This window comes from Apteryx mantelli, chromosome Z, assembly GCF_036417845.1.
Source record: "Apteryx mantelli isolate bAptMan1 chromosome Z, bAptMan1.hap1, whole genome shotgun sequence".
NCBI classification, from domain to species: Eukaryota; Metazoa; Chordata; class Aves; order Apterygiformes; family Apterygidae; genus Apteryx; species Apteryx mantelli.
This window is the reverse complement of record NC_090020.1, coordinates 10,382,654-10,408,156: the sequence shown is the minus strand read 5'-3', so window position 1 is coordinate 10,408,156 and position 25,503 is coordinate 10,382,654. Positions and strand designations below refer to the sequence as shown.

At 47.4% G+C, this 25,503-nt stretch overlaps 1 protein-coding gene across 1 annotated transcript in view; it reads right to left on the bottom strand.

The window, feature by feature from the left end:
• LOC136995365 (neuronal acetylcholine receptor subunit alpha-7-like) overlaps positions 1-14,102 on the bottom strand; it is a 52,033-nt gene extending 37,931 nt beyond the window's left edge. The window contains exons 1-2 of the mRNA XM_067315989.1: positions 14,024-14,102; positions 9,043-9,182 (exon numbers count right to left, since the gene is read on the bottom strand). Of these exons, the coding sequence (XP_067172090.1) occupies positions 9,043-9,182; positions 14,024-14,102 (219 nt within the window). The remainder of the gene's footprint in view (positions 1-9,042; positions 9,183-14,023) is intronic.
• Positions 14,103-25,503: the final 11,401 nt, after the last annotated feature.

The window sequence follows — 25,503 nt, the reverse complement described above, 5'->3', positions numbered from 1 at the left end:
AGCCCAGTGCTGCTCTCTAATCGACTGCCTGGGTGAATTGGCGTGCACCCTTGGGGAAGGGGTGTTATGTCACAGTCCAAAATCACTCAGTCCTCTATTAAAGTCACAAGTCATCTGCACATAGCATGTAGGTGGTTTGCATATTCTCCAGGGTGAAGGTCTCATCCTGAAATAGCCATCCATGTGTTTTGAGCACAATTGGCAGGTGTTTCAACAAAGAAGACTAGACTCAAATCGTTATTCCAAGTTATTCATTATTCATTGCTTTTCTCAGCATTCAAAATCACAGGCAAAGCACCGGGAGGAAGGCAAAGAAAGGTCCTGAATAGGTCAGCCCTGAGTTCTTATCAAAGACAAACTCCTGGGCTACTTGCAATTGGTTTGCTTTTTCTTCTTGCATTTATGTACTGTTATGACAGCACAGCAAAGTAGTGTGATATAGGCCTGTCCCAAAACTCCAGTGAGCTTTTAAAGCCTGTGATCAGCCTGAACAGAGTTATTCATAGGCCTTTCATTCTAAAAGAGCCAGTAGAAGTGACTTTTCCTTGTTCTCCTCAGCTTTCCAAGGTTCTTTAACACCGCGTTTGTTAGTCCTCCTCTCTTCACCGACACTGAGTCAGATTGGTATGTGCATATCACTTGCATTATTAACACCTCTCAAATTCCTTCAGGCATCCTGAGAACATCAGACAGCCAGGGATCACGGGATTAGGCTCACTTCTCATCAGCTTGGCTTTGCCAGGGCAAGGACCCTCAGCCACCCTAGAAGGTTTTTGGGGTGCTGGGGACAGAGAGCTTCACCAGAAGCAGCTTAAGGACATGTGCCTTGCTGCCCCGTGTGCATGCATGGCTGGGCACCTCCTTTCTTTGCCAAGGCAATGCTCTTGCTTGCCCCAATGCCGAGAGAAAACCCGTTGTGGAAGGAGGGAGGGAAGGCACGGCCACCTCCTGAATCCCTGCGCAATGCTCTGTTGGTACCACCGAGAAGATGTGGATCTATATACCACCACCAGGGCTGGTGCCACTGTGTGCTGTCAGGACCCCGTGACATTTCCCACTGTGAGGATGTCCTTCCCAATTTTTTGTGACTTTGCTAGACTCCAGTGCTTTGAGTCAGGATATTCTAGGCGACACAAACCATTCAGTGAATTCAGCAATGGAAAAATATATTTTCATACAAATTTAAAAATTCCAGTGACCTTTTCTTTGAGACATTGTAGCTATTAGGGGGTCTGAAATTTGATAACACTGACACTTGGAAGGCAGCCAAAATAATAATTCATGACTCAGTCAGCGCCAGCATTCCCATTTTCCAAGCTGCTTCCATGCTAATGAAGGGACCAATTGGTTTAAATTTTTTTTCCCAGAGTTCCAAATCGGTCACAGTAAGCGAACTTTATGAGAGGGAGAGAGAGTTTGGGATTTAACTTTGATGAATCTACTGGTCTGTCACCCTTTCTGTAATTTTTCTGCTTGAAATTTTAATAACTATTTCTAGTGATCACTAATTACTGATTTTCAGAATATGTAATGATATTCAGCCTGATTCCCATCTCAGTTCCCACCTCGGTTTGCATCAGTTTCATTGCTCTGGTCTCAGCGAATTTGCTCTTGCTTTATAGCAGGATAAGACCGCAATGCCTGGTGGAGAAAAGCTTTCTGGAAAGAGAAACGTGTTTTGGTAGAGGCGGTTCCATACCAGGAGGAACAGAGCAAACATACCTTCCAAGGCTATTCAGTAAACCCACAAATAAATGCAGGGGCATCCATGGAGGGTGGGGGTGGGATGAAAGATCCTTTTAATCCAGAGGGGCTGAAAGAGTCGTTTTATCTCCCTGTCACTCATCAATACTTTAAAAATACATAAAATATAGAATAACTGTAAGAATAATCCTCGCATTATTATGTCTCTTTCACATGCTTTGTGTATTTCAATCTTAAGCAGTCAAGCTTACGTTTTGGAAGTTATCAATCCAGAAAAGATTTGTACAGGATGTACTATAAGGATTATGGTTTAATCTAGTGAATAGTGATGCTATATTGGGAATAATACGTGAACGGCTGCATGTGTGTACTGGCATATTTATATTTGTTTCTCCGAATCACTTGTGTGTTGACATGGGCTTGCTGCATGATGTCCAGTGCAGAGATCTGGACACGTGAGGACACAGGGGCGAGGGGGCGGCGGGGAGGATGACCTAGCTGCTGTAAAGCCAGTTTAGGAACGGAACGGAGAATTAGAGCCAAAAATTTAACCCTTGAAATTTTTGGTCATTCAATTCACATGCCATACCATCCCTAAAACACCCGTGTGCTAGGGAACAGGATCGTTTTGAGGGTGAATGTTGTACGTAAACATACCCAGCAGCGGTACAGTAGCTCTCAGCTGCAGCCACACTTTGAAAAGAGATCCCAGTGCCTGCTCTGTATTAATGTTTTCCGTAACGAATAAACCCATTTTCCGATGAACAGGCCGGGTTTCTTTCCAAAGTCAGCTGCATTTAACAGGACCCTTCTCCATCTCGCTCTCCCTCTACCTCTCTCTTTTCTCAGCGATGGTCTGGGTGGTCTGGGGCTACCGGGGCTGTGTGCACCACGCGTGTGGCCTGCGCTTCCCCCTGCTTTTTCACCTCTCTCTTAAGCTCGCCTTCGAGGAGAGGGCAGGCCCATAGCCCACAGCACAGAGCCTGCCGACCGGCAGCCCTCGGCGTTGGCAAATTTCGTTCAAACCGTGCAAGCTCCAGCCAAGAGGCTGCTGCTCGCCAGCTCTCCCGGGCTGGGGTCGAGGGTCCTGCTAACCGAGCAGCACGTCGCCTGGGAAGCCCAGCGGGCAAAGTGAGGCGCCTCTGACGAAGAGAGCTGCCTGCTGTGAAAAATGGTCCCCCCAATAATCGCTTCCTTAGAAAAAGAAAAGAAAGAAAAAAAACCCTGCAAGGCTGAGCTGTAGCTTCCGATTTAGGGAGAAACAGTGTGAGCTAAAGCTTGAACCCAGCAGTTTGGTAAGTTCTTGGTAGAGAAGATAAAGGCTGCTGCACTGGGTCAGACCAGCTAACCTTGTAGTCTGCTTAAAACAGTAATGACCGCACCTGCGTGCTTAGGGCAAGTACGCGCAGATCTTTTTTGCTGGATTCCCCGTACGGCAATGCAAAGACTTGGTTTTCAGGAGATAGATCGAATCTTTGCTCTGCATTGTCCCAGTCAACTCTTCCGTGAGTTTGTCTTGCCGCTTTCCAAACCTTTCAAGAGCTTTGACGCACCACAGAGACAAATTCTGCAGTTTAAATGGGATTGTTTGCAAGCATGTGATCACATCTGGGATAATCCCAGTGTCAGTAGGATGTGCAATCATGTTACCCACTGTGTAATCAAAGCAAAACAGTGCACGCTGAATTTTCCAGATATAGCATTTGCCTTGGGGTTGTTGCTACAGTAAAATAATGGGGTTTTTTTGGCTTCTGGAAGTGCAAAATGACCTACTGTGGGTGGCTGTTTTTTGTTGTTGTTTTTTTTCCCCTGGTATTCTTGTGGCTTCCCGCTGGGGACTTGCAGTCCCTTTTTGTAGTTGTGATTCCCTCTGAAACAGGAGGAAATTCCCACAAAAGCACCTGAACGACTATGGTGTGTTAGGTACCTGGGCAGCCCGGCACCCGCTGGGGTACAGTGGGGTGGGAGGTGAGCAGGAAGGAGAAGAGCGCTACGGGACTGAGCCGTGCAAGGGGAGATGCACAACCTGACCTCTGGGGTGGCTCTGCCCACGCCTCCTCCGTCTCATGAGCAAAATAGACCAAAAGGACTTTCAAGCTCAAAGAAGCAGGTCTCAATAGAATATAAACTGGAATAAATCTTTCCAAAGAGAACTCAAAGAGACCAGCTGAGAGAGGACAGAAATAGAAAGGGTTTATGAATGAATCTCCTCTCACCCGCGGTGTCTCTGCAGGCGGGTTCCTGTTTCCTGGATCAGTTTCAGGTTGCTCAGGGGCTTTCTGGGTTGCAATAAGCTCTGTGCAGTCCCCTCTTCACCTGCAGAATCCTTTTCTTTGCATCCGCTTGGACGCCTGCTGATGCCTGTCGCCTCTCTCAGCCCCCTTTTTGCTATGATTTTGTCAGGCCAATACTTCTCTCTTCCTCTCCCAGTTGTGCCCTCAGCTCTCCCTTCTGCCCACCCCACTTTTCAGCCTTGGAGATTTCTACCCCTGAGCAGGTCCAGCTCCCGCACCAGAGGTGCTCCTGCCACTGGTGGCACCAAGGTACCCTGTGCCCGAATTCGCTGCCTGGCTGAGCGGTTCTTGACACCGGCAGCCACAGCTTGTGCCGAGGTGCCGTGGGTGAAGGGCCGGGTGCCAGAGGTGCGGGGGATGTCACCTGTGCTTGGGCTCACAGCAAGCCCTGGAGCCACCACCTCTGCTGGGCAGAGATGGCGTTGCCCTCGTCCCTGAACTCTGCAAGCACTGAGGGCACCAGGCTAACGAGCATGCTTGTCAGAGTATGGTCTCTGCAACACTGACAGTGCAGCAATTACTGGAAACCTCAGCCACGTGTTTGCTTTTGGAAAGGGCTTTTCAGGAATTTATTATCTCTGCAGCATGGTGCAGCCATCTTCTTAAAATTAGACTCTTTATTTAGAGGGGTCTTTAAAAACATGCGATACACTCACAGTCAGGCTGGGGTTTTATTCTTGATACTCTTCTGTAGGTTGGCTGGTTGGCTTTTTTTTTTTCTCTTTGTAGATTTAAGCTTGCAGTTTGGGGAGACTTGTGGCCTTGAAAACTAGTCAAACTTTCTCCTGCGGAGAATCAAGGGCAGTAAGACTGTTGTTGCGGTGTCTATTGAGGCACTGACCCAAAGGTAACAGTGAATAATATCCCTAAAAGAAAGAAAGCTGGAAAATGAAAACTGTATTTTTTTTTAATTCCTCATTAGTGATTCTACATAAGGGATATAAACCAATTCGGATAAGCTCCCCTACAAATGTCAGGAGGAGCAAACAAGCCATCATTCATGACGACGAATGGTTGCTACCTAGCAGGCTGCTATCACACTGAGCCAAGGAAAAATGGCCTGCTGTCATGCCTCGTTTCTTGACTACTGCAGCCTGATGGCCTGGCTCGGCTCTCAAAGCAAGAACAGGAGTCCCATTCCTGGTGCTCTTGGAGGCGCTGCACACTTGCTGGGGCCATCAGGGCTCAATGGGGCTCTCTGGGAGGGACCACCAGGCAAATCCCTGCTCAGGCAAGGAAGGGGCAGGGCACAAACCTTAGGCAAAAACGGCCCCCAGCAACAGTGTACGCGTGAGACAGCTCCAGACAAAGCTGACCTATGCTTAGAGGACAAGGCAAACTGCGCTGAGCCCTGCTGTGGGGTGACTGCCACAAGCCATTTCTGCTCTCTGTGTGTCTGCTCCCATATGCCGCTGGGGTTTAAAAGGAGGATCGTTGTCTAGATACTTTCTTAAGGCATGGGGGGGAAAAAGCACACCTCTGCACTTCTGTGACCTGGCAGGAGTTCTTGTAGCAATGAAGGCTATTCAATGGGATGCAAGTGTCTCACACTGTCACACGCTTTGGCTAAAACATACCTCTCCAGCAAGAGCTGGAGCATGGTATCTAGCAGGAATTGGAAACGGGAGTTCTGGCAGAGCTGGTCATACTGGCCCCCCTTCTGCTCATTTGTTCCCTGAGCTTACTGGAAGTGAGAGCTCTGTCTTGGCTCTAGTTGTGAATTAAGACAATTTTGGAAACAATTCTACCTCTAATGACACCTACCATTCATCTACCCTTTTTGCCTAGGGTCTATCTGACAAGCAGAGAACTTGTTCCTCAAAGTTTTGAGTGTGATGGCTGGCTTTGAGCACTAAAAAGCAAAAAAGGATCCCATGCAGGCCAATACAGGCAGGTGCCAGCAGGAAACGTAACCTAAGGAAGCCATGCTTGGAAATTTGCTTTGAATGGAGGGGAGAAGAGGAGGTGGAATTTTAGGTAATGTCACTAGATATTGCTATTCAGCAAACTACAGGGACCTCAGAGGTACCTTCCCTCTCTGTGCAGCAAAAGGAATCTGGATTGTCATAAATGCTGTTTTCAGCTGGTTGGCTGCAGAAGATGAATTCAGAGTTGATTAGGTTATGAGACAGTATGGTTAGGAAACAGACTTCATGGAGCCACTTCATGGAGCCTGTCCTAGATTTGTGTACGGTAGATGTGATTTCAGACTTTGGCAAGAGTAAAGAGTGACTGTTTGTGTGAAGAGAAAAGAGTGAGTCCCTCTGTGCAAGCAGGGACTGCTTTTTTTCTTTACGTTTTTCTTCTTTATATTGGTTCCTCTCACAGGGAAATAGTCCAGGCCTCACTTTTTCGCACCTGTCATGGTGAGTACTTGTAAAACATTCCCGTGAGTCCAGCAGTAACGTTGTACAATATCATGTCTTCTTTAGACCTTAATATCCATATTCCCCTCAGTGTGGCATTCTTTTTTCCTTCCCCAGGGAGCATGGTGCGTGAAGTCCCATAAGGTTGGGACCTTGCCCAGCACCCTGTGCTGTTGTGGTGCTGCAAGGTAACGCTCTCCTTGGCACCACCAGGAAATATTCCCCAGTTGCATGACTTCCTGCAGTGCTGGGGAACACAGGTAGGATCTGGAGAAGGTGCCTCCTTAGACAGGCAATAGCAGTTTGTTTCCACTTTGAACCATTACCCTCATCATAACTCTGTTTGTTCCTGCTTCTGATAAAGTTAAATTCAGAAAAGTTCTGCCCGACCTACACTTAGCCCGCAGGCTGCTGTTCCTGCCTCAGATCTGTGTCTGTCTGAAAATTTGTCCGTCTGGTTTCCCTCCCCGTCTGTCAGCTAATAGAGATTACTGACTGCCAGCAGCGCTGGCTCGAATGTCCTGAACAACATTTCCACTGCTGGAGGTGGTGCATGGTGCACCTGCTGGGATGGCAACAAGGAGAAAGAGCCCGTGCAACACCCTGTGCAGAGAGAGGAACGCGTCCTTCAGTTAGCCTCAAACTAAAATATGTCCCACACCAGACCAGATAGCTGTCCAGGACACTACACTTCCCCTGTAAATGTGCCCATATAGCTCAGGTGATGCTGAACAACCTGTGCTGGACTGGAAGTGTCCCTGGTATGGGCTCCTTATTAAACTACTATTGTATGGCATGAAGGAGGAAGCTGTAGTTTAGCCCATATACAAAGGATTTTCTGTCACTGCCCTGAGGAGAGAAGCACCTTTTTTTACGTAGTGTAAGATATACACCCCAGGTTACTCCAGCTGGCTTTTAAAGACACCATGACCGCAGTATGCAAGACCATGAGTCTGGAACGAGTCATTACCGCTTTGAGCTGATGAACTTCTAGCATCCGTGGTGTGTGCAGAGGTGGAGGGGAGCAAAGCATTGTTGCAGGTGCATATGTCCATTTAGATGACCTGTTTCCTACTCTGAATCACCAAAAGGGAGAAGATAAATCTAATTCTTTGGAACGGACAACCGTGACGTAAAGGAGGTAAAGAGCTTAAAAAATGCTGTCTGTTGAAAGGAAATATTTCATGCGGGAACATGAAAACCCAGCTGTAGATCCAGCATAGCATCCCCCCAAAGTGGGTTTTATGTAGCTCTTTCCTCCTCCTAACTGACTTTGAAAATGCATAGTCCCGTTTCTAATGGTAAAAAGCCCTCCACACTACTCCAGCCCTCAAATTATTGCATGAAGATAACAGCAAAAAAGGAAAATGCCACAGTGAGTTTGGAGGAAGACCTTTTGAGCTGAGATTTAAGATTAGCCTCTGCTAACCCTGGAATGACCCAGTGAAATTTACCTAAAATTGGCTGGGGGGTTTCTTTGCTCTTTCATTCAAGTCGAGGACTGTGAGCTCCTGCCATGAATGTGAGGGACTTCGGTTGGGACTACTGCACTCTTCTCTCTTCCAGCTCCATGCGATATCTAATATTTCAAAGCAGAAAGCTTCTTGTCCTGCCTGAGTGGCTGTTGCCTGCTGCCAGGAGAACCACAACTAGCTGGTCCTGCCACTCGTGCTCACGTGGCATCTCTACCCAGTGCTAGGGAGCTTCATTTTTAGGGGCCAGCTTTCCCCTCTGGGGAGAGCATCTGGTCTCCTACAGACTTTCAGAAAGATTGTAGGAAATTTAAAACTTTGGGTCCTCTGTCAAATGGGGTTGAAGCTGTCCAAAAGTTTGAAAGTTATTCTTTCTCTTCCTTCTTCCCTCCTGGGCAGTGAGACTGCATGGGAAAAGAGCCTACGCCACTGATTGCAGGAATGGTAAGATGGAGAAAGAGATGTTCAGCAGTTTGTTGTATTGACAGCTAAAGGTGGCCAAACCTGTTCTTCTGGATTGGTTTTTGCATGTATATGAATGAAATGCCATTAAAGATAATGAGTTGTCATATAAAATCCTCTTTGTGATGAAAAGGGGATCCTGGCTTGGATCACTGTGTTAAAATTTTCCCTGGGTCAGATCATCAGTTCTGCAAAAGCATGTTGCAGAGGCATCAGTCAAGACAATCGTCGGGGTGTGCCTCCAGATTTTGCTCTGTGCACGCTCTTGTGATTCCTAAGTGCATGGTAAAGGTGTGATGGATGAAGAGGACAGCACTATTGTAATGTCTAATGAAAAGGTGCAAATGCAGTGCTGGTAGCTCTGCAGACTGCACGCAGTCTCCAGTTATTGCATCCTGGACGGTTCTAGGAATAACATGCCATTACTAATTTGTAGTAACACATAGCTTCTAATTTATTGAAATGGTTTGGAGGTTTTCTTCTGTTTAAAATGAATGGAAAAACTACATAATTAATCTGCTTGCAGCTCATGTTGTATCAGAGATGGCTTTGAGTTTAGAAGGATATTCACTCCTCCAAAGTGTCAAAGCACGTACTCTAGCGCTTAGGGAGGATGCTTGGCTAAATCCAGTCTGCTTTTCTCTCTGATAGTCTGGCCAAGAGGAAACGCGTGGTCTTTACACCAGAGATGAGATTTGTTACGCCGAATGGGTGCAATAGAGAGCAGAACTGCCAGGGACTTACCACATCAATTATCTGCAGCAAAGAAAGCTGAAGCTCAGCTACCAGAGGTTGGGAGTCGTTCACCACAGGTCGTTCAAGACGACTGTAGTTTCTCAGCAGATCTCTGTACAAGCGTCTCTGGCCTTCACCCTGCTGAGAGACTAAGGGAAAAGAAAGATGGTAAACATCTGTCATTCAGATGGTCACACAGTCCATGTTGTTTGTTTGCCTGAAAAAATGTCTCTGAATGTCTTTTTAACTTGAAACCGGTTTCCTGAAAAGTAAGGATCTCTAATTCTGCCCATAGGGGTGCTGACAGAGCTTTTCTGTCGTGCGTCAGTCACACAGAAAAACTGGACTCAACTGGGAGCCCTCCTGCTGATGGTGCAGGGAGACCAGGCTCTGAAGCCAAAGGGCACCTTCTTGGAAAGCGGCCAGAGGGCTCTTATTTGCTGCTTCCAGAAACCAGCTGCCACGGAGCCAGAGCTGGTGTCATTACCTGAACATACCCTGTGTTTACCTAGCATCACTGACAGGTCCTGTTAGTACCTGGAGCCCTTCTCCGTGCACGTTCAGGAAGCAAGGGTTTGTCCCCAAAATGGGTGCAGGTGCAGATGCTCTGGGCTGTGACTACCCGGGCTCTACCTAAGAGCTGCACCAAACGGGGTGAGGCTCAGAGGCTGCATGTTCGCTGAGGCCAAATTCATCCTGCCAGCACGAGTGTGTACTCCCTGAGTTGTCCCTGCCAAGGAATCTGCACTTTGTATTATTATTACTTTGGAACAAAGCTTTTTTCTTTTTTTTTTTTTCCTTATGCGCTGCAGCTCCTAGAGTCTTGTGTGTGACTTTTTTGTAACACGTGAGCAGAGCTTTTCACAGTGACCCTGGGACTCTTCTAACAGTGGTGAGATGAATAGCTTTTGACAAGCCACACAAACTGTAACAACCAGTTCCTCCTTCCCCGGTCCCCTGATGCGCTCAGCGAACCCTGCAAGCCTGGGGCAGGCTGCTCTCCACCACAGCAGCGACGCCTTTTAAAATTAATAATATCATTCAGTTTATAAATGTCTTTAATTAGTGTTCCCTTCAGTGTTCCTGATGCTGGAGGGATCTTTGTGGCTTTCCAGTATGACGGTGCCTAGTTAGCAAGGAGGGAGGGTATTTTTATTTATTTTGGTGAGTTATACCAACATGTCATCTTCATGGGCCTTTTATGCCTTTGAATAATATATTATATGGTCATGGAGAACCAGAGAAGCAGATGTAACAGAGCTGCTCCAACATTTTCACTCTCTTTGAAGACAAGCCCTGGCCACAGTTTCTCTACTCCACCAGCTCTGGCAAACTTCCCTGCTAGGAAATTATTTAGATCCTCTGTTATAATTTTAGTATGTAACCCCCTGCCTCCCTTGCAAGGTCCTTGTGTGGGAAGGAGACCGGTGAAGATCACATCACATTTTCCTTTGGAAAGAGGGCCCGTGCTCCGAGCCAACGCGCTGCCCTCTCTCTCCCTGCAGCATGTCACGTTGCTGTGCTTCAGGGAAAGGATGACCACCTGCACCATGCCTCATCCTTAGCACTCCTGTCGTGTTCACCTTTAACCTCCCTTTGAAACAGTCTACCTCAGCTTTTACTATCAAAACGTGCCCTTTGCCAGGCTCTTCAGGTCGCCGCTGCAGCTGGTACCATCGCTGACGATGTGCAGTAAACCATCCACCCCAGGGGGCTGACGGGGGAGATTTGGGCACAACCCTTTGCTGTGTACCCCGGGCAGCTGACTTTGCGCTGTGTGCTCCAGCCGTGCTGTAACCGGGCCCCTTGCCCCGATAAACCTTGCGAGCTGAAGTAACCCAGCACAAGATGTTTGCACCCGGTCCTCCACCCCTTCTTCACTTCTCCCTTCTGCAGCGTGGTCCTGTTACTTGGTGACCTCTTGTATCTGCAACTGTTAACATAGCCCAGCTGATCTGTTCTGAGCCTGCTGAGCTGGTGCTCGTTGCCATATGTTTGTGTGCTCTTTGGTTTTGTTTACAAAATTGCGTAGGTTCAGAAGCGGTGGAGCCTTTGTGGTCTCCTGGCAAATTGCCGGGGCAGCTGTTGGTGTTGCAAAGGCTTCGCTTGTCTAATCAGGCTGCTATATCCCCATTGCAGTGGCTCTGGAGCAGGAATGGAGAAGGGCAACAGGTCAAAACTGTGTTTCTATAAACTTCTTTCAATCTTAAAATGCTTAGTGTTTCATACTCCGGAGAGATTCCTGCTTTTTATCCCTCTAATGCCTGTGCTAGTGCTTTGTGACATTACATCTCTGAGTGCTAAGTGGAGTGTTTGCTGGTGATGGGGAAGCCGAGGCCTCTCGGGAGCAGCGACAGGATAAGCATTACTGCTGCCAACCCCCCAGCCACAGAAATCTCTACCTCAGTCCCTGGCACTGTGAGCTCCCTGGTGCCTGATATGAAATTTTAAACGAGGCTGGAAGTTGGAAGCCAATTTTTAAGGTTGCCAAGTCAGTCTCCCAAAAGCAATGCCAGACTTACCTGCCTAGGTCTGTTGTGAGAGAGTCTTTACCTGCAAATAACTGCTGGTGGGCATTAGCAAGCAATGCTTGCTTGATGCAGGCCCCTGAGGAGCAGAGAGCCTCTTATGACCCACAGCTTCAGCCAGTGCCCCCCTTATTGCTGAATTAGCTTTGAATCAGCAGGAAAAAAAAAAAACTATATCTCATTAAAAATTCAGGGAAGAGGAGTGGATGCTGTTTCTCTTAACTTTAGTAAGGCTTTTGACAGTGTCTGCCGTAACATCCTCATTGACAAAGAGATGAAGTATGGACAGTGGTGAGGTGGAATGAAAACTGGCTAACTCCCAAGCTCAGAGGGTTGTGAGCAGCAACACAAAGCCCAGCTGGAGGCCAGTCACTAGTGGTGTCCCCCAGGGGCTGATACTAGAGGCAATACTGTTTAACGTCTTAATCAGTGATCTGGATGATGGGACGGAGGGCACCCTCAGCATATTTGCAGATGGCACAAAACCCAGAGGAGTGGCTGGTACACCAGAGGGCTGTGCTGCCATTCAGAGGGACCTCAGCTGGCTGGAGAGATGGGCAGAGAGGAACCTCATGCGGTTCAGCAAAGGGAAGTGCAGAGTCCTGCACCTGGGGAGAAATCACCCCATGCACCAGTACTTGCTGGGGGCCCCCCTGGGAGTCCTGGTGGGAAAACAAGTTGAATATGCACCAGCAATGTGCAGTCATGGCAAAGAAGGTCTATGGCATCCTGGGCTGCATTAGGCAGAGCATTGCCGGCGGGTCAAGGGAGGTGATCCTTCTCCTCTACTCAGCACTGGTGAGGCCGTATCTGGAGTACTGTGTCCAGTGCTGGTCTCCTCAGTGCAGGAGAGATATGGACATAGCAGAGCAAGCACAGTGACAGGCCATGAAAATGGTGAAGAGACTGGAGCATCTGTCATATGAGGAGAGGCTGAAAGAGCTGGGACTGTTCAGGCTGGCGAAGAGAAGGCTAGGGGGGAACTTATTCATGTGTATAAATACCTGATGGGGAATATAAAGAAGATGGAACAAGGCTCTTCTCAGTGATGCTTGTGACAAGAGACAATGGGCATGAATCAAAACACAAGAAATTCCATTTAAACGTAGGGAAAAGAAAGCTTTTTTATCGTAGGTGTGATCAAACACTGAAACAGGTTGTCCAGAGAGGTTCTGTGGTCTCCATCCCTGGAGATATTCAAAATCCAACTGGGCACAGCCCTGGGCAACCTGCTCGTGCTGCCTCTGCTTGGAGCATGGCGTTTGGACTAGGCAATCTCTGGAAGAGCCTTGGATTGCCTTCCAACCTCAGCCAATCTGTGGTTATGTAAAAATTTTCTTTTGATGGTGTCTCCTAGCCCTATGCCATGGGAGTCGCCTCAGTTCTGGTGCTTCTGCACATTGGAGTTCCTGGCCTTGCAGTGGAGGGATTCATCAGCGTTGGCTTACTGAAGTCTGACAAGTTGCACGTAAAGAGAAATTGAAAGAGAGAAGATGAAGAACTAGAGTGACCCCTGGCAAAACATCATCGGGGTGGAAACCCAATCCTGTAACCTTCTACCTAAAATAAAGAAATAACTGACTGTTAATACAGATCTTTTTCTTGGATAATGCTTGTGAACATCACAGCAGCGAAGGCCATTCAGTAGGAACAAATCTAGTCTGATCAAGGCTTCTACCTACTGTTATCTTTCTCTGGGCAAAGGTGGTGATTGTTGCTGTACTCCTTTTGGACACCTGGTAGCATAAGGTGCATGAGCCTGCTGATGGCAGAGAGAGCCTGGGGAAGGAGCTGTGCTCGGAATAACACATGGCCGGCGTGGCTGCAGTGGTGTCAAGGCAGAGGGCATCCTCAGAGAGTTTGCTTATAGTAAGTCTAAGAGGTAATGAGCATGTGCAAAAGTGGCCTCCTGTCACAGAGTGAGGTGAGCTCTGTTTCTAGTGGGAAGAATAGCAAGTATTGACAGACTCTGCAGTAATGTGCTTTGGATGCTAAAGGGCTCTCTACTTTTGTGGAAAGGGCATCAAAGCCATCTGTGGCTCGGAGCTGAAATCAAAAAAAAAAAGAAAAAAAAGAAGCTGGACATGAAGCACAGATTTCATTTCTAGCAGAAAATGTAGCAAACATCTAGAAAAAGGGCTGCTCCGTCTTGGTGTCCTCACATCAGGGCTGCTGGATGTCTTTCTTGAGAATTTGCTTAAACCAAAAAGCTGCTGGACTAGCTATGGGGTGATTAGGTGACATGCAATGGCCTGAGATAGGCAGCGCATCAGGTCCCTCCAGCTTTACTCTCTGATTAACCTGAGTGGTGGATCCCCTAAACTGCTCCTACAGTTTGCAGACACCTGGAAGGCACAAGGCCAATTAATTAATCCATGGCAGGAATAGGGTCCCCAGACAGCTGTGTGAAGAGCTTTATGAACAGTAGAGGTAGTCATGGAGCAGACTGATTTCTTAGGTACCTCTTCGAATCTCTTCTCTCTCTCCTGCAAAGAAGTCTGCAAGAAGCCCACACTGTGATGCCCACTGTTTGAGCGACATGATCGATAAACTGCTCTCAAAATCTCTTGGGCACACATGCTCTTATTGAATTGTGTCTTTCTTTCTAGCACGGAGTTGATGTGAGTAGCACAGCAAGGTAACCTCCTAGGAACTGTTTCTCTATTGCAGTATGCTACCTTCTCCTCTCTACCAGGTAAATTTTGGCCCCTCCAAATGTATTACTGTGAGACCAGGGAACTTCGCAGGGAGGATGCTGCTGTGGCCTCTGCTGGATCAGGGAGTCCTGTGATAGGGAAGATGAACTTGTAACAAGGAAGCAGGAGGTGGCAGCTTCCCTGTGGGCTTATTTCTGAGGTGCAGATCTCCTGCTTTACACGCCTGTGAATAGCTGTCCTTCTCCTCCTTCATTCCCCTGCATCATGCCTGTCTTGAATTATTTGGGCAGAAAAGAAAGCAAGCCACCTTGCTGTTAGCTTACAGTCTGGGCTGTCTCTCCTTCCACATGCCTGGTCTGCACAGGGGATTTCATCATCTTCGTCAAATGCGGACATGCTGCAATGTCCAGCCAGGGTTAGGCAAAGAGAGGAAGAGTTAAACATGGGATCTTTGTGTCTTAAAAAAAATCAGCAGAGCTTTGGTAGCTGAGCTGCAGAGAGCTCCTTAGAGCAAACCTGGAAGCAGGTTAATACTTGCATCCAGCTGTTTGGGTAAAGTGTGGATCAGTAACTAGAAGGAGAGAGGTGTCTCTGATGGGGCTTGCACAGGTAGTTTTTCACAGTGACTTTGAGCCTTCGTGCTGTCTATGAAGGGTTTTGAATTCTCTGAGACAGTGCAGTTTAATTAGGTCAAGCTGGAGCTGGCTGATGTCAGCTCCAAGTCAGCAGCTGGGCATGCCCAAGCTCAAGTCTGGACCAAACTCCCCATGCCCTGACGCCAGTGATGGTGAGGAGAGCTGTCTCAATTGGCCTGCATGCTTTGTGGCTTGCTTAGGCATGATGATCTTGATGCGACTCAGATATCTGATCTGGCGGCACAGCTGAAAATCAATTTTGGGGTGGTTTTTTTTTGTTGGTTTGTTTTTTGTTTTTTGGTTTTTTTTAATAAAAACCTCCCTGGGCCCTGGGGCAAAAGTCCAGTTCTTGCCAGCTTCCCAGTTTCGTTCCAGAAGTGGTCTGCTCCTTGACTGAGCGTCACTGGTGTGGCTCACAAAATGGCTTGCTGCACACAAGTATTTATTAAATAAGGAAACGTCACCAGGGGGTTGGGTGGAAGGGCATGGATTCCCAAGATGTTCTGAGCAACATTAACTGTACTTATTGATCATTCCTTCTCTTGTTCATGGTGTTCCTCAGTTCCTGTGATATCATTGTTGTGGTACTTATTCACTCCCCTTGCACTTTGTGCAGATACTCCACCACATCTGCATACTTTGTTTCTCTCTCTGTACTGTTCTTTTGCCACATTCCTGCTGCTCTTTTCTTTTTTATTACTGTTTCCTAAAGGAAATTGAGGGGAATTCTGGCCTTTTCTGAAAACCAGTGTCCTTATACTCATAGATCTTATTATGTTTCGTTGTATAATGAATGCCTGCAATCTCAGTATGACTGGAACATTTACACAGCAAAAAAGCATGAGGAAAACCTTTGGGTATCAGAGCTGTCTAACTCCTAGAGCCTCATATATTTTCCTAAAAACCTGCAGACTTTTATGAGGTAACTAACCCTCTATTATTTACCTCTGCTTAGCTTATCACTGAACTCTTACAGGGATTTTAGTTATTTCTTCGGGAATGCATGTGGAATGGTCACAGAGAGATAAACAGCATATGCAATAATCAATTATGGGGGGAAGTAACAGGGGTAATATCACTGAAAATGCAGGTTATTTCACAGGCAACTTCATCAGCATTAATAGTTGAAATTGCAGTATCTCTTACCAAAACGTGGCGTGCTTTACTGCTTTGGTAGCTATAAGAAAGCATTCACCTTAGTTTGTGTATTTTGCAGATTTCGGAGAACGTAAAGCGTCTCACTGCCATATGTCACTTAATCCCCAAAGACACAGATGTGTCCCATCTGCTTTTGTTCTTACGTGCAGGGTTGTTGCTTTTGTCTGGGGCTGCAAATGCATTATTTCTTTCAGCGTCCTTGGCTTTAAAACGTATGCCATCACACTAGGTGAAGAGTACTCGCACGGGAACCAAGGGCACGGCAACAGCTGCCTCAAGCCTCCGTGTGTGTGGTGCATGTTTGTGTGTTTGTGTATTTGAATACTTCTCCCATTTAAAACCTCTTTTTAATCTACTTCCCTTCTGCATAATCTTCGATTCTAATCTTTGGTTCTCACTGTGCAGATTGTTTCTGCGTCTTACGCTCAAAACTCATTAGGTACCCAGAGAAATCTAAGAAATGCCATATTTTCCTAGGCAAATTGTATCTAATCTTCCTGATATTGGCCATTTCTGTTTGATTATACCAGTTAAAGGACTCCTAGTAGAAATGGGTATTAAAGGGTATGTGACAAAAGGTTTCAACTCAGAGACTTGAGGCACATGACAACGTGCTAAAAAGAGAATGTAGGCCATTACATAGTGAAAGAACGGATTATTTTTTCAGTGGTTCCTGCTGGCTTGGTGCAGGTGTTTTAAAGACAAGGATATGTGTGTGAGGTGAAGAGACGTGTGTTAGGCTATTACTAACATTGGCATACCTCTCCAATGTAGAGTAGTTATCTAAACTGCTTCATTGCTCTGGAACAGAATCGGAAAGGGAAAAAACCTGTATTGTTAGTGTACTGCTTTTTTTCATTAGCTCCGTACAATACGAGTGTAAGTGCTACAGTACTAGATGTAGAGCAGCATGGGAGCAGCAGATGGAGGAGCAGAGGAGCGGAGGGGGACTCACCTAGCTGAGACACGTCACAGCAACCCTTGCCAGCTATGCTGGGATTTTGCGGGGAGGAGCAGTAAATGAAATGGCACAGACCATAAAATCAAACGCAGTTCTCCTAGGTAATATACTTTCGTCACAGACTTGCCTTTACTAGGCAGAAAAAACCATTCCTTTTTTCACAAGTCGCAGGTGAGGGACCTTGCCTCAAAACCCTTGCCTCAACGTGATGTTCCTGAGGCAGATGTGATAGCGTTGAACAGCTCGGGGCGATGCAGATGACAGGTCAGAGTGAAAATGCTCCAAACGGCCGTGTCGCAGAAACCAACCAGCCAGTGTGTCCAAAGGTGTTGCAGTGATCTTTCCCCCTCCTCTTCATGACAGTCAGCTGCAGCGGTGGTTGTCCTGGAGTTGGCTGCTTCCTGAAGGATGCATTTTTGTCTCTGGAAGGGCAGCCTTGTCCACCTGCAAGCTGTTCTGCACAGCCATCCTCAGCAGCAACAGTACTCAGAATGAAATGTTCTTCATTCGTCGGTGGCACCTTCCGCCCTCTTCGGCGTCACCTGAGCCCCAGCTGTTGCCCGTGGGCAAGGTGAGAGGGCTGGGAGATGTGAATAGACGCCTTCCCAAGACCTGAAATGGTTTCCTGCTCAGGGCGCAAAACTTACCTAAAACTCCCCTGGACCACATTCAGCCCTGTTTTAAGGAGCGCTGCTGAGCTTCTCCCGAGCCCGGCTTAACGCGCTGTTGGCCTGCGTGGCAGGTGCTGTGCTGCTGGCTGGCTGGTGCCAATCCGGAGGTTTTGGGCAGCACAAGTGACTGCAATCAAGGGACTTCTCTAAGAAGTCTGCGGCTGTAGTAGTCTAGGTCTTCAATGACAAGGGGAAGTCTAAATACAGGCATGAAAATTCCCAGCAGGGAGTCTGAATTTATTTCACTCTGAAAATGGAAGCTGCTTTTCAGATGGTCTTGATGAGTGAAATCGCTGGCTCGGAGCAAATTAGACTTGTGGCCAGTCAAACAAGTGTCTGCAGATACCTGACGCAGGGCACTCACAATTGTGAGAAGTGCTTTGTTTTGGCTGATTCAGCGCAGATTAGCTTATGTGCATATCTAGTGGCTGAATATTAGCTGTATCATGAAGTAAGGGCTGTTTTTTCCCCAGTTTCTGAATGTCACGGGGTCTTAATAACGCCTGAGTGTTTGTTAGTTTTGATCTGCCCCTGTTTTCAGGATGGCAGAAGCAACTACCTCTTCTTCAGGTACAAGCCTGGAGTCCTGGTTTTGCTGGAATCTGCGGGGGTATGAAACATATGGCTTTCCTTGCTGTACTCTGCCAGGCAAACCGGTATTGACTGACTGACTCTGATCCTCACCAAGAGGAGCAATGAAGCACAGTGAAAATAAGGCACTTTCAGGCAATGGGAGAACTTGATTTGGACTTGACTTTAGCCTCTTGGGATCAAACCTTTGGTAACTCCAGTATAACGGTCTGAAATTATGCCAGTGCAAACAAAACAAAATTGGTGTCCCAAGTGTCCAGGTGGAGTAAAACTGTCATCTTGTGATTCAGGAGCAGATGTCTGCACGTGTGAGACATTTGCTGCTGTAAGAGATCCGAATGAGCCTGAAAAGTGAAAAATGGCCCCATGCTGTCTGGCCTGCTCTCTTGCATGCCCTCCTGTCCCCGAAAGGCTGGTGTCATTACTGGCTGGCAGTCAGCTTGGCCCTTGAACAAAACGCTGCTGCAGAGGGTATGCTGCAGGGTAGCTGCTTGGCTTCCTTAGAAAGGCATGTCTTTTGCCTTGAAGCGACCGGCTGAAGGCAGAGTTGAAGGATAGAAAGGGAGAAAACCTCATTTGGTGCAGAAATATAAATCCTGAGCTTTGAAAGCCTGCTGGAAGAACCTAGCTGTAATTCCCATCGACACAGATATTCCGGGTACCTTGCATACGTTGACCAAGTTCTTTAGACTGGAGTTGCCATTAATTAGCATGTGTGAGATACTTTAACTTTGTGTTGTGGTATCAGCTGGAAGGTCCCACTGGGGGTGAGAGCCCCCTTGGGCTAAACCTCGTACAGCTGCTTGGTGGGAAGGTGTTGCCAACCGAAACAGGGAAGAGCGACTGCATGGCAACTTAACCCATAGGGATGAGCCCAAGCACCAATATCAAGCCCATGGGAAAGCTCGGAAGGAGCCTGGACTGGGGAGGAGGGGAAGGGTCTGCTTTGCAGTTGTTTGTGAGGACCTTGAAGCTTTCAATAAGTAATCATGAAAGCACCATGAATAATGCTTTCTAGTCCTAGCCTTAGCTAGGGTGGACTACTGAAAATTTCCTGGATATGCTGTGGCTCCTTCAACCCCAAATCTGCTGCAGTGGAGTGAATCTGCAGCAGTGAGAGACGGCTTTAGCTGTGTGATTTGGCAAGCCCCTTCCTTTGTTTACAAGATGTGCTTTCCGGGATCCAAGGGCAAACCAGGCTTTTGTTTCTCTGAGAATTCATAGATACATTTTGACCTTGGAGAGGGTTTTTTTAACTAGCTTTCTATCTGGCTACAGTGGAACTGAGCCCTAGGAATACATGGATAGCCGTGACAGCTGTGCAGTGATTTGGCTCCTAGCACGTGTGTCTGGGCTGTGCACGTGCATGTGGACTCCTTCTGTCCCGCCTGGAGGAGCACCTTCAGGGTTGCCTAGGAGTCTCTGACTTCCTGAAATTCCTAGGCCCTTTTGTCGATGGTATGTGATGCCTGTACAAGAACGGGTCTAATTCAAAGTTGCTGCCTGTTTGCCAGCTCTGAAGCTCTCAACTTGAAACTCGGACAGCTGCAAACCACCTAACAACTATTTCTTTCATTCTTTATTTCCTCTTCCTATTGTTCCAGCCGCTCCTCCTCAGGCTAGATTTGAGTGTGCTGATGACTTTTCTAAAGTGGCACGATATTCAGGGAGAAATAATCCGTCATCTGACATGCCATGTTTCACCACCCTGCAGGCTCAAGATGAGGAATTTCTTCTCCGAAAAGGGCACAAGATGGCTAAGAATTATGGAATGAATTTTCTGAAACTCAATATGAACCCCTACATTAGGCTGCTTCCCGCCTCACCCCAAACCTCCTGTCTCAGAGGAGAAGAAAACACTAAGCAGCAACCTCCTTTACAGACAACCTATATTCAGCCCCATTGAGCCCCCCCACTTCTGGAGTCATGTGTCCCACTGGGGCTCCTCAGGGCAGCACAAGGCAGACACTGTCTCGTGGAGTGAGTCTAGCTGAGGCCATGGAGACGAGGAGGGGCCTGGAGCACGGCATGTCCAAGGAGAGGCAGACAGAAACGCTTTTGGTTTTAGCCTGGGAACGAGAAGGTGAAGGGGAGCTCCCCTAGCTCTCTCCAGCTCCCGTGTGAGAGGGCACTGAGATGATGGAGCCAGACTCCTCCAGGAGGTGCACAGGCACAGCACCAAACAGACACAAGTCACAACACGGGGCATTGCCAGGGGACCAATGGAGAATTTTTTTCTCAGGAGGGTGCTCACCTCCCGAGAGAAGGGTTCAGCAAGGCTGTAGCATCTCCATCCTTGGAGATCTTCTCATCTCACTGCACAAGGAGCAACCGAACTGAGTTGTCCCTGCTGTGAGCAGGGGGTTTGGACCAGGTGACCTCTGGAGATCCCTTCCAGCTGAATTATTCTGCAAGTCTAGGTTTCTACATAGATGCGATCCTCTCTCACCCCAGCTGTGCTTTGCAATCTACCGCTTTATTTTCTCTCTTGATATGGTGGGGATCAAAGCGACCAGTGACTCTTTCCCACATAGTCTCAGCTGAACTTTAGGGAAGATGGTGTGCAGTCTTGTCAATCCCACCTGCAAACTGTGGCTTTAGGCTGTTATTTGAACAGCAGCAGACTTTCCAGCTGTCGCTGTGTTAGCCTCCGGCTATTAATAATTCCCATAATTCCCATGGCGAATTCAGCCAAAGGGAGTGGGCAGAGGTCCCTCTTGTCCTGGACAGTGGCATGGAAAGGAAGGCTTGACACCTCTCTCAGGGAACGAGGTGGGAAGGGTGAGCTCCTCACCATCCTCAAAGGGAAACGAGCTCTCCTTAAAATCTGTCCTTTCCTCTAAATCCTTTGTCCAAATCCAGCCTGCATTAAGGAGAGAAATGAGGACTGGTAACTGACCTGTCCTCACTCAACTTTCTGGAAGGTGAAAAGGACTGCAGACATCCATTTCAGTGCTCTGTGCACCACAACTCATAGCAAGTCATCCAGCTGACTACAGGTTATCTTTCCATTGCAAACTACTGGCTTAGTCATGAGCCCTGAGCGGGAAGACAATGTTATTTCCAGACACATCAGCTGATTCTCACCTCTGACTTGTCATTTGCTGCTTTCCTCAATGCAGAAATTACTTGGTAAGCAGCACTTTTTCTGCAAGCCAGATTTGCTCAGGAGTGCACTCCAAACCAGCAACAACCTCCGTTCTACCTATTTTATTCCCATGGATATTACTCTTTCCTCTCTTCCTTAACTGGATTATACAGGGTCTCTGTGTAGTGAGCATCCTCTGGCAACCATGTTAGGAGCTGTGCAAATTGTTTAGAACTACTTTAAATGCATACTAGAGTTGGGGAGACATTATCTCTCTCTCTCTCTCTCCATGCTTATGACAAACAAGTAAAACTCTGTGCTAATCCTTGGTTCAGGATGTGCAGTGAAATTGAATGGATTTGGGGTACTTATGTCCCCTTGAAAACTACAGCCATCAGGCTTAGATGAAAATATTCCCTGCTGTGTGATTGAAGTAGCCACGCTCTCAGACTCTGGGAAGAGTCATTTCATCGCACAGGCACAAGAAGCAAACATGCTGTTCACCGTTCCCTCTGCACCATGGAGATATTAAATGGAGATTATCTTTCTGTGCTTGGAGAAGTTTTCAGCTGCTGACAAAATCATGCAATATGCTACTGCCATCACTAACTCATCCTCTTCCCTCAAGTCTTCGGAGAGCAGACCAGAGGGAGAAAAAAAGGTCTGGAGCTGTCTTTAAAAACTGAATCTTGTACCCGAAATGGGAACTTCTGCTTTGAGACGGTCAGATGGCCCCCGTGCTGAGCCTGGGCTGAAGGCTCCTCAGACACTACCTGGCATTGTCCCAAACTCCATGCAAATGCTACTTTCTTGTGCACTGTTACCTTTGTGGACTCTCAAACTCAGAGCACTATTCCAATAGGCAACTATACCAATAGGTCCTGGTGAGGTTGGGGCCCAGGCGCTTCTCCTGGATCCTCTCACTCTTCCTAGTGAGATTTGGGAACAGTTAGCACAGAAAGATGTAGCCCAGATCACTGTCAGCTACTGCGCATGAAAAGAGCTCCAACTTTCTTGGAGCCTGGCGACTTCTCACGAACAGGACCTGGGCCAGTGCCAGAGTTACAGCTGTGCCTACTGCAATGCAAAGCAGTAAATGTACATATAAGATTAGTGAGTTAACATGAAGTCTTCTTCACTGAAATGAAAAGTCGATCTCAAGGGGCATGCATGTGCAGCAAGTTGCTGTAGCAGACAGTAACACACAGCAGATCGTCTCAGGAGACTTGCCTAGGACTTTGCCTGCATGTCTTAAATGTGTTGACATGTCCCTGCCCATGGGACCCTGTGTGTCTGTATGCCTGAGCAGGCAGCTAGCATTGCTTGCTGGAGTGACCAGACTCTGGTGTGCATGCCCTTAGAGGTTATAGCAATGGCTATAATGGGCATGGACAGTAATTTCCCCTCTCTGCAAGGTGCATGTGTGGCATCTTTTCAACCAGTACAGAAGAAAAGACCTACTTGTTCAGGCACAAACCTTTCTCATCTCTTTCTATTTTCGACTTTTTCCAGATCCTTTGCAATCTTTTAAACTCTGTGTCATCCCAGGAACGCAGAGGATCCGGGGAACTGGGGTGAGTGTGGCCTTCAGCCTTCACTTAAGGGTGTGAAAGACTCTCAGTGATCTGACTTTTACACCAGGTGCTTGCCTGGTAACCTGTATGAGGTTCAAAGGTAGAGCTCTTCCGCTGACCACCTAAATTCACATGACTTTACATGGCACTCCATTAAGGCACAGGACTTCTAGCATCTGTCGGACTGGGTTTTTCTGAAGTAAACCAGTTTGCTCTACACAGTTCAGTGCAATTACATCAGTTCTACCGAGTTAAGGTCCAAAGTTTAAACTCCATATATTTAAATACCAGCCTTGATTCTTCCCTCTACAGAGACCTCTAAACCCAGGTCACCTCAGTCTAACTAGCTCACATTAAACAAATTGCAGCTTGGCAGCAGAATTGGGCTTTTTGAGACTGTCTTGCCAATGGTATTGCTGCTGCAAGAACAGCACCTGCTTGCATGGAAGTGAACCAAGGACAGTAGCGAAGATTTGCTCCTAGAGATGACCAGCTGTGCTCTAAGGTGATCACCAGGACTGGGCTAAGACCACAGAGATACAGGAAGCATGAAATGAGCGTGGAGTTCAACCCTGCGCTGTGAGTGAGCCAAAGACGAGCTGTTTTGCACAGGCTGAAGAAAACCAAGCCAGGTTGAGCGACTTCATCGCTTACGTCTGTAAGCTGGTTAGCTCGCTTGCAGCCTCGCCTGCTGTGGATGTGCCCCGTGCTGCTCAGCTCTTCCCTTCCCAGAGGGGTGGCAGCGGGGAAGCTCTGTCCTTCCCTTGGCTGTGCCTTGGCTGGGCTTTTGAAAGCCTCATGGCCAGAGGGTGGCTCTGCTGTTAGGCTGCACAGAGCAAGGAAACCAAGAGGTCTGAAGACCACACTGATGCTGCCTCTTGCGCTTGCACAGAAACCTGCCTGAACGAGCAGATGTGGGGGCAAAGGGGTGGTTGTTTTCACCATTCAAGGGTGCCGCAAATATAATTCTCAGATTTGCTGTCCAGTGCAGAGGGTGTTAGCCCATTGGGTAAATCGCTGGGCCTAAATACACTTGATTTGTGGCTCAACTTAATTCTTATTTCCCTGTGGCAAAGTGAAGGCTTGACTTTTTTTTTCTTTTTTTTTCTTTAAAACTAAAAGATGATGACAACAGGCCAGCCTACATTTCATGTCAGCTTTGGTCCTGTAGGTTAAGTTGGTGAGGAGTCTCGGTGCCAGGAAACCATGAGGAGGGGTCGTTTGCCACGACCGGCAGCCCAAGTTGGTGCTTGGCTGGAGCTGGTGTTAGGACGCATTTGGGAAGGAGGGCTGCAGCGCCCTAGCAAGAAGGGCATGTCTGCCAGGGCTCCCAGCGGTGGTGCAGGCGAAGCTGGGATGAGGCTGTCAAAGCAAAAAGTTGTGATAGGACTGAAAAAAGTGATGCAGGGATTTTTTTTTTTCCTCTTCTGGCTTATTTCCTGTCCTTCCCCCCTGCTCTCCCCCCCCCACCCCCAACTTTCCTGTCAAAAGGCCTTGGAGGAGGTTTTAGTAAGTAAGAAATTGTTATGAATTCTGTTGGAACAAGGCAGCAGCGTGCGAGAGTGATGTTAGTTACGACGGACTCGCTGTGACTTCCCCACGTGGGTGCAGTGGGTGATCCTGGGGGAGTTCATTCGCAGTGCCCTGTCAGAACGGCTCTGCTACGGATAACTTGCTAATAACATCTTTATTTTTTTCTCTTCTCATCCCTTGACCAGTTCTTGGGGCTTTTCTTAAAAGAAAGAAAGAAAGAAAGAAAGAAAGAAAGAAAGAACCCTCTATCCCTATAGAAGGGGGCATGTACAGACCATCCTGATTAGAGATTCATTTTGCTCCGTGTTAGCAGCTGTCTGTAAAAGTGCATACTTTTACATATAAAGAGCTGGTAAAAGCACCTAATAACAAACTGTCTGAATTATTTATAAAAGCAGTTTGTGTCTTCACAAGCTGCTCAGAAAAACTGAGCGTTGGCCTTGATGAATTAGTGATTACACTGTATTTAAAAGGCAGTATTTTAACCACTCAAAGTGGCACTGCACACAAACTGAGTTACATCATAACTAGCTGCTATCAATCACCGGGCTGTTAGTTCAGCTCCTGGAGAAGCACAGAAATATCTTACAAAGAAAGACAGCAAAGCTCTCGGTTAAGGGAAGTGGGGGAACACATCTCTGCAATACCTCTGCCACTTTAGGTAGCTGAAAAGTGGGGGTACAGCGGTGAAAGGTGCAGATGTTTTGCAGATTCGTATAAGCTGATGAGGAATTATATGGGTGCAAGGGACACGCGTGGTCCAGTGCAACATCGTGTAGACGTCAGCTTCCTGTGCCCCTGGGCTTCTGGAATATGTGGACCATGTTATACTCTCTGCTTTAAAGAGACAATCCTCATTTCCCTGTGCAGAAATCGTGCATGACAGGACATAGTCCTGCACATCTGGAATACTCAGTGTTAGAACTCAGAGTTGCTGAAGGCAAACGCGTTTCACATAAAAAGCTGACCTTTTTAGGGAGTAATAAAAGCACACTTTGTGTAGGATCCTGAATATCATTCAGGATTGTTGCAATTTCAGCTTCTCATTTAAAAATCCTTTATTAGCTTTACAAG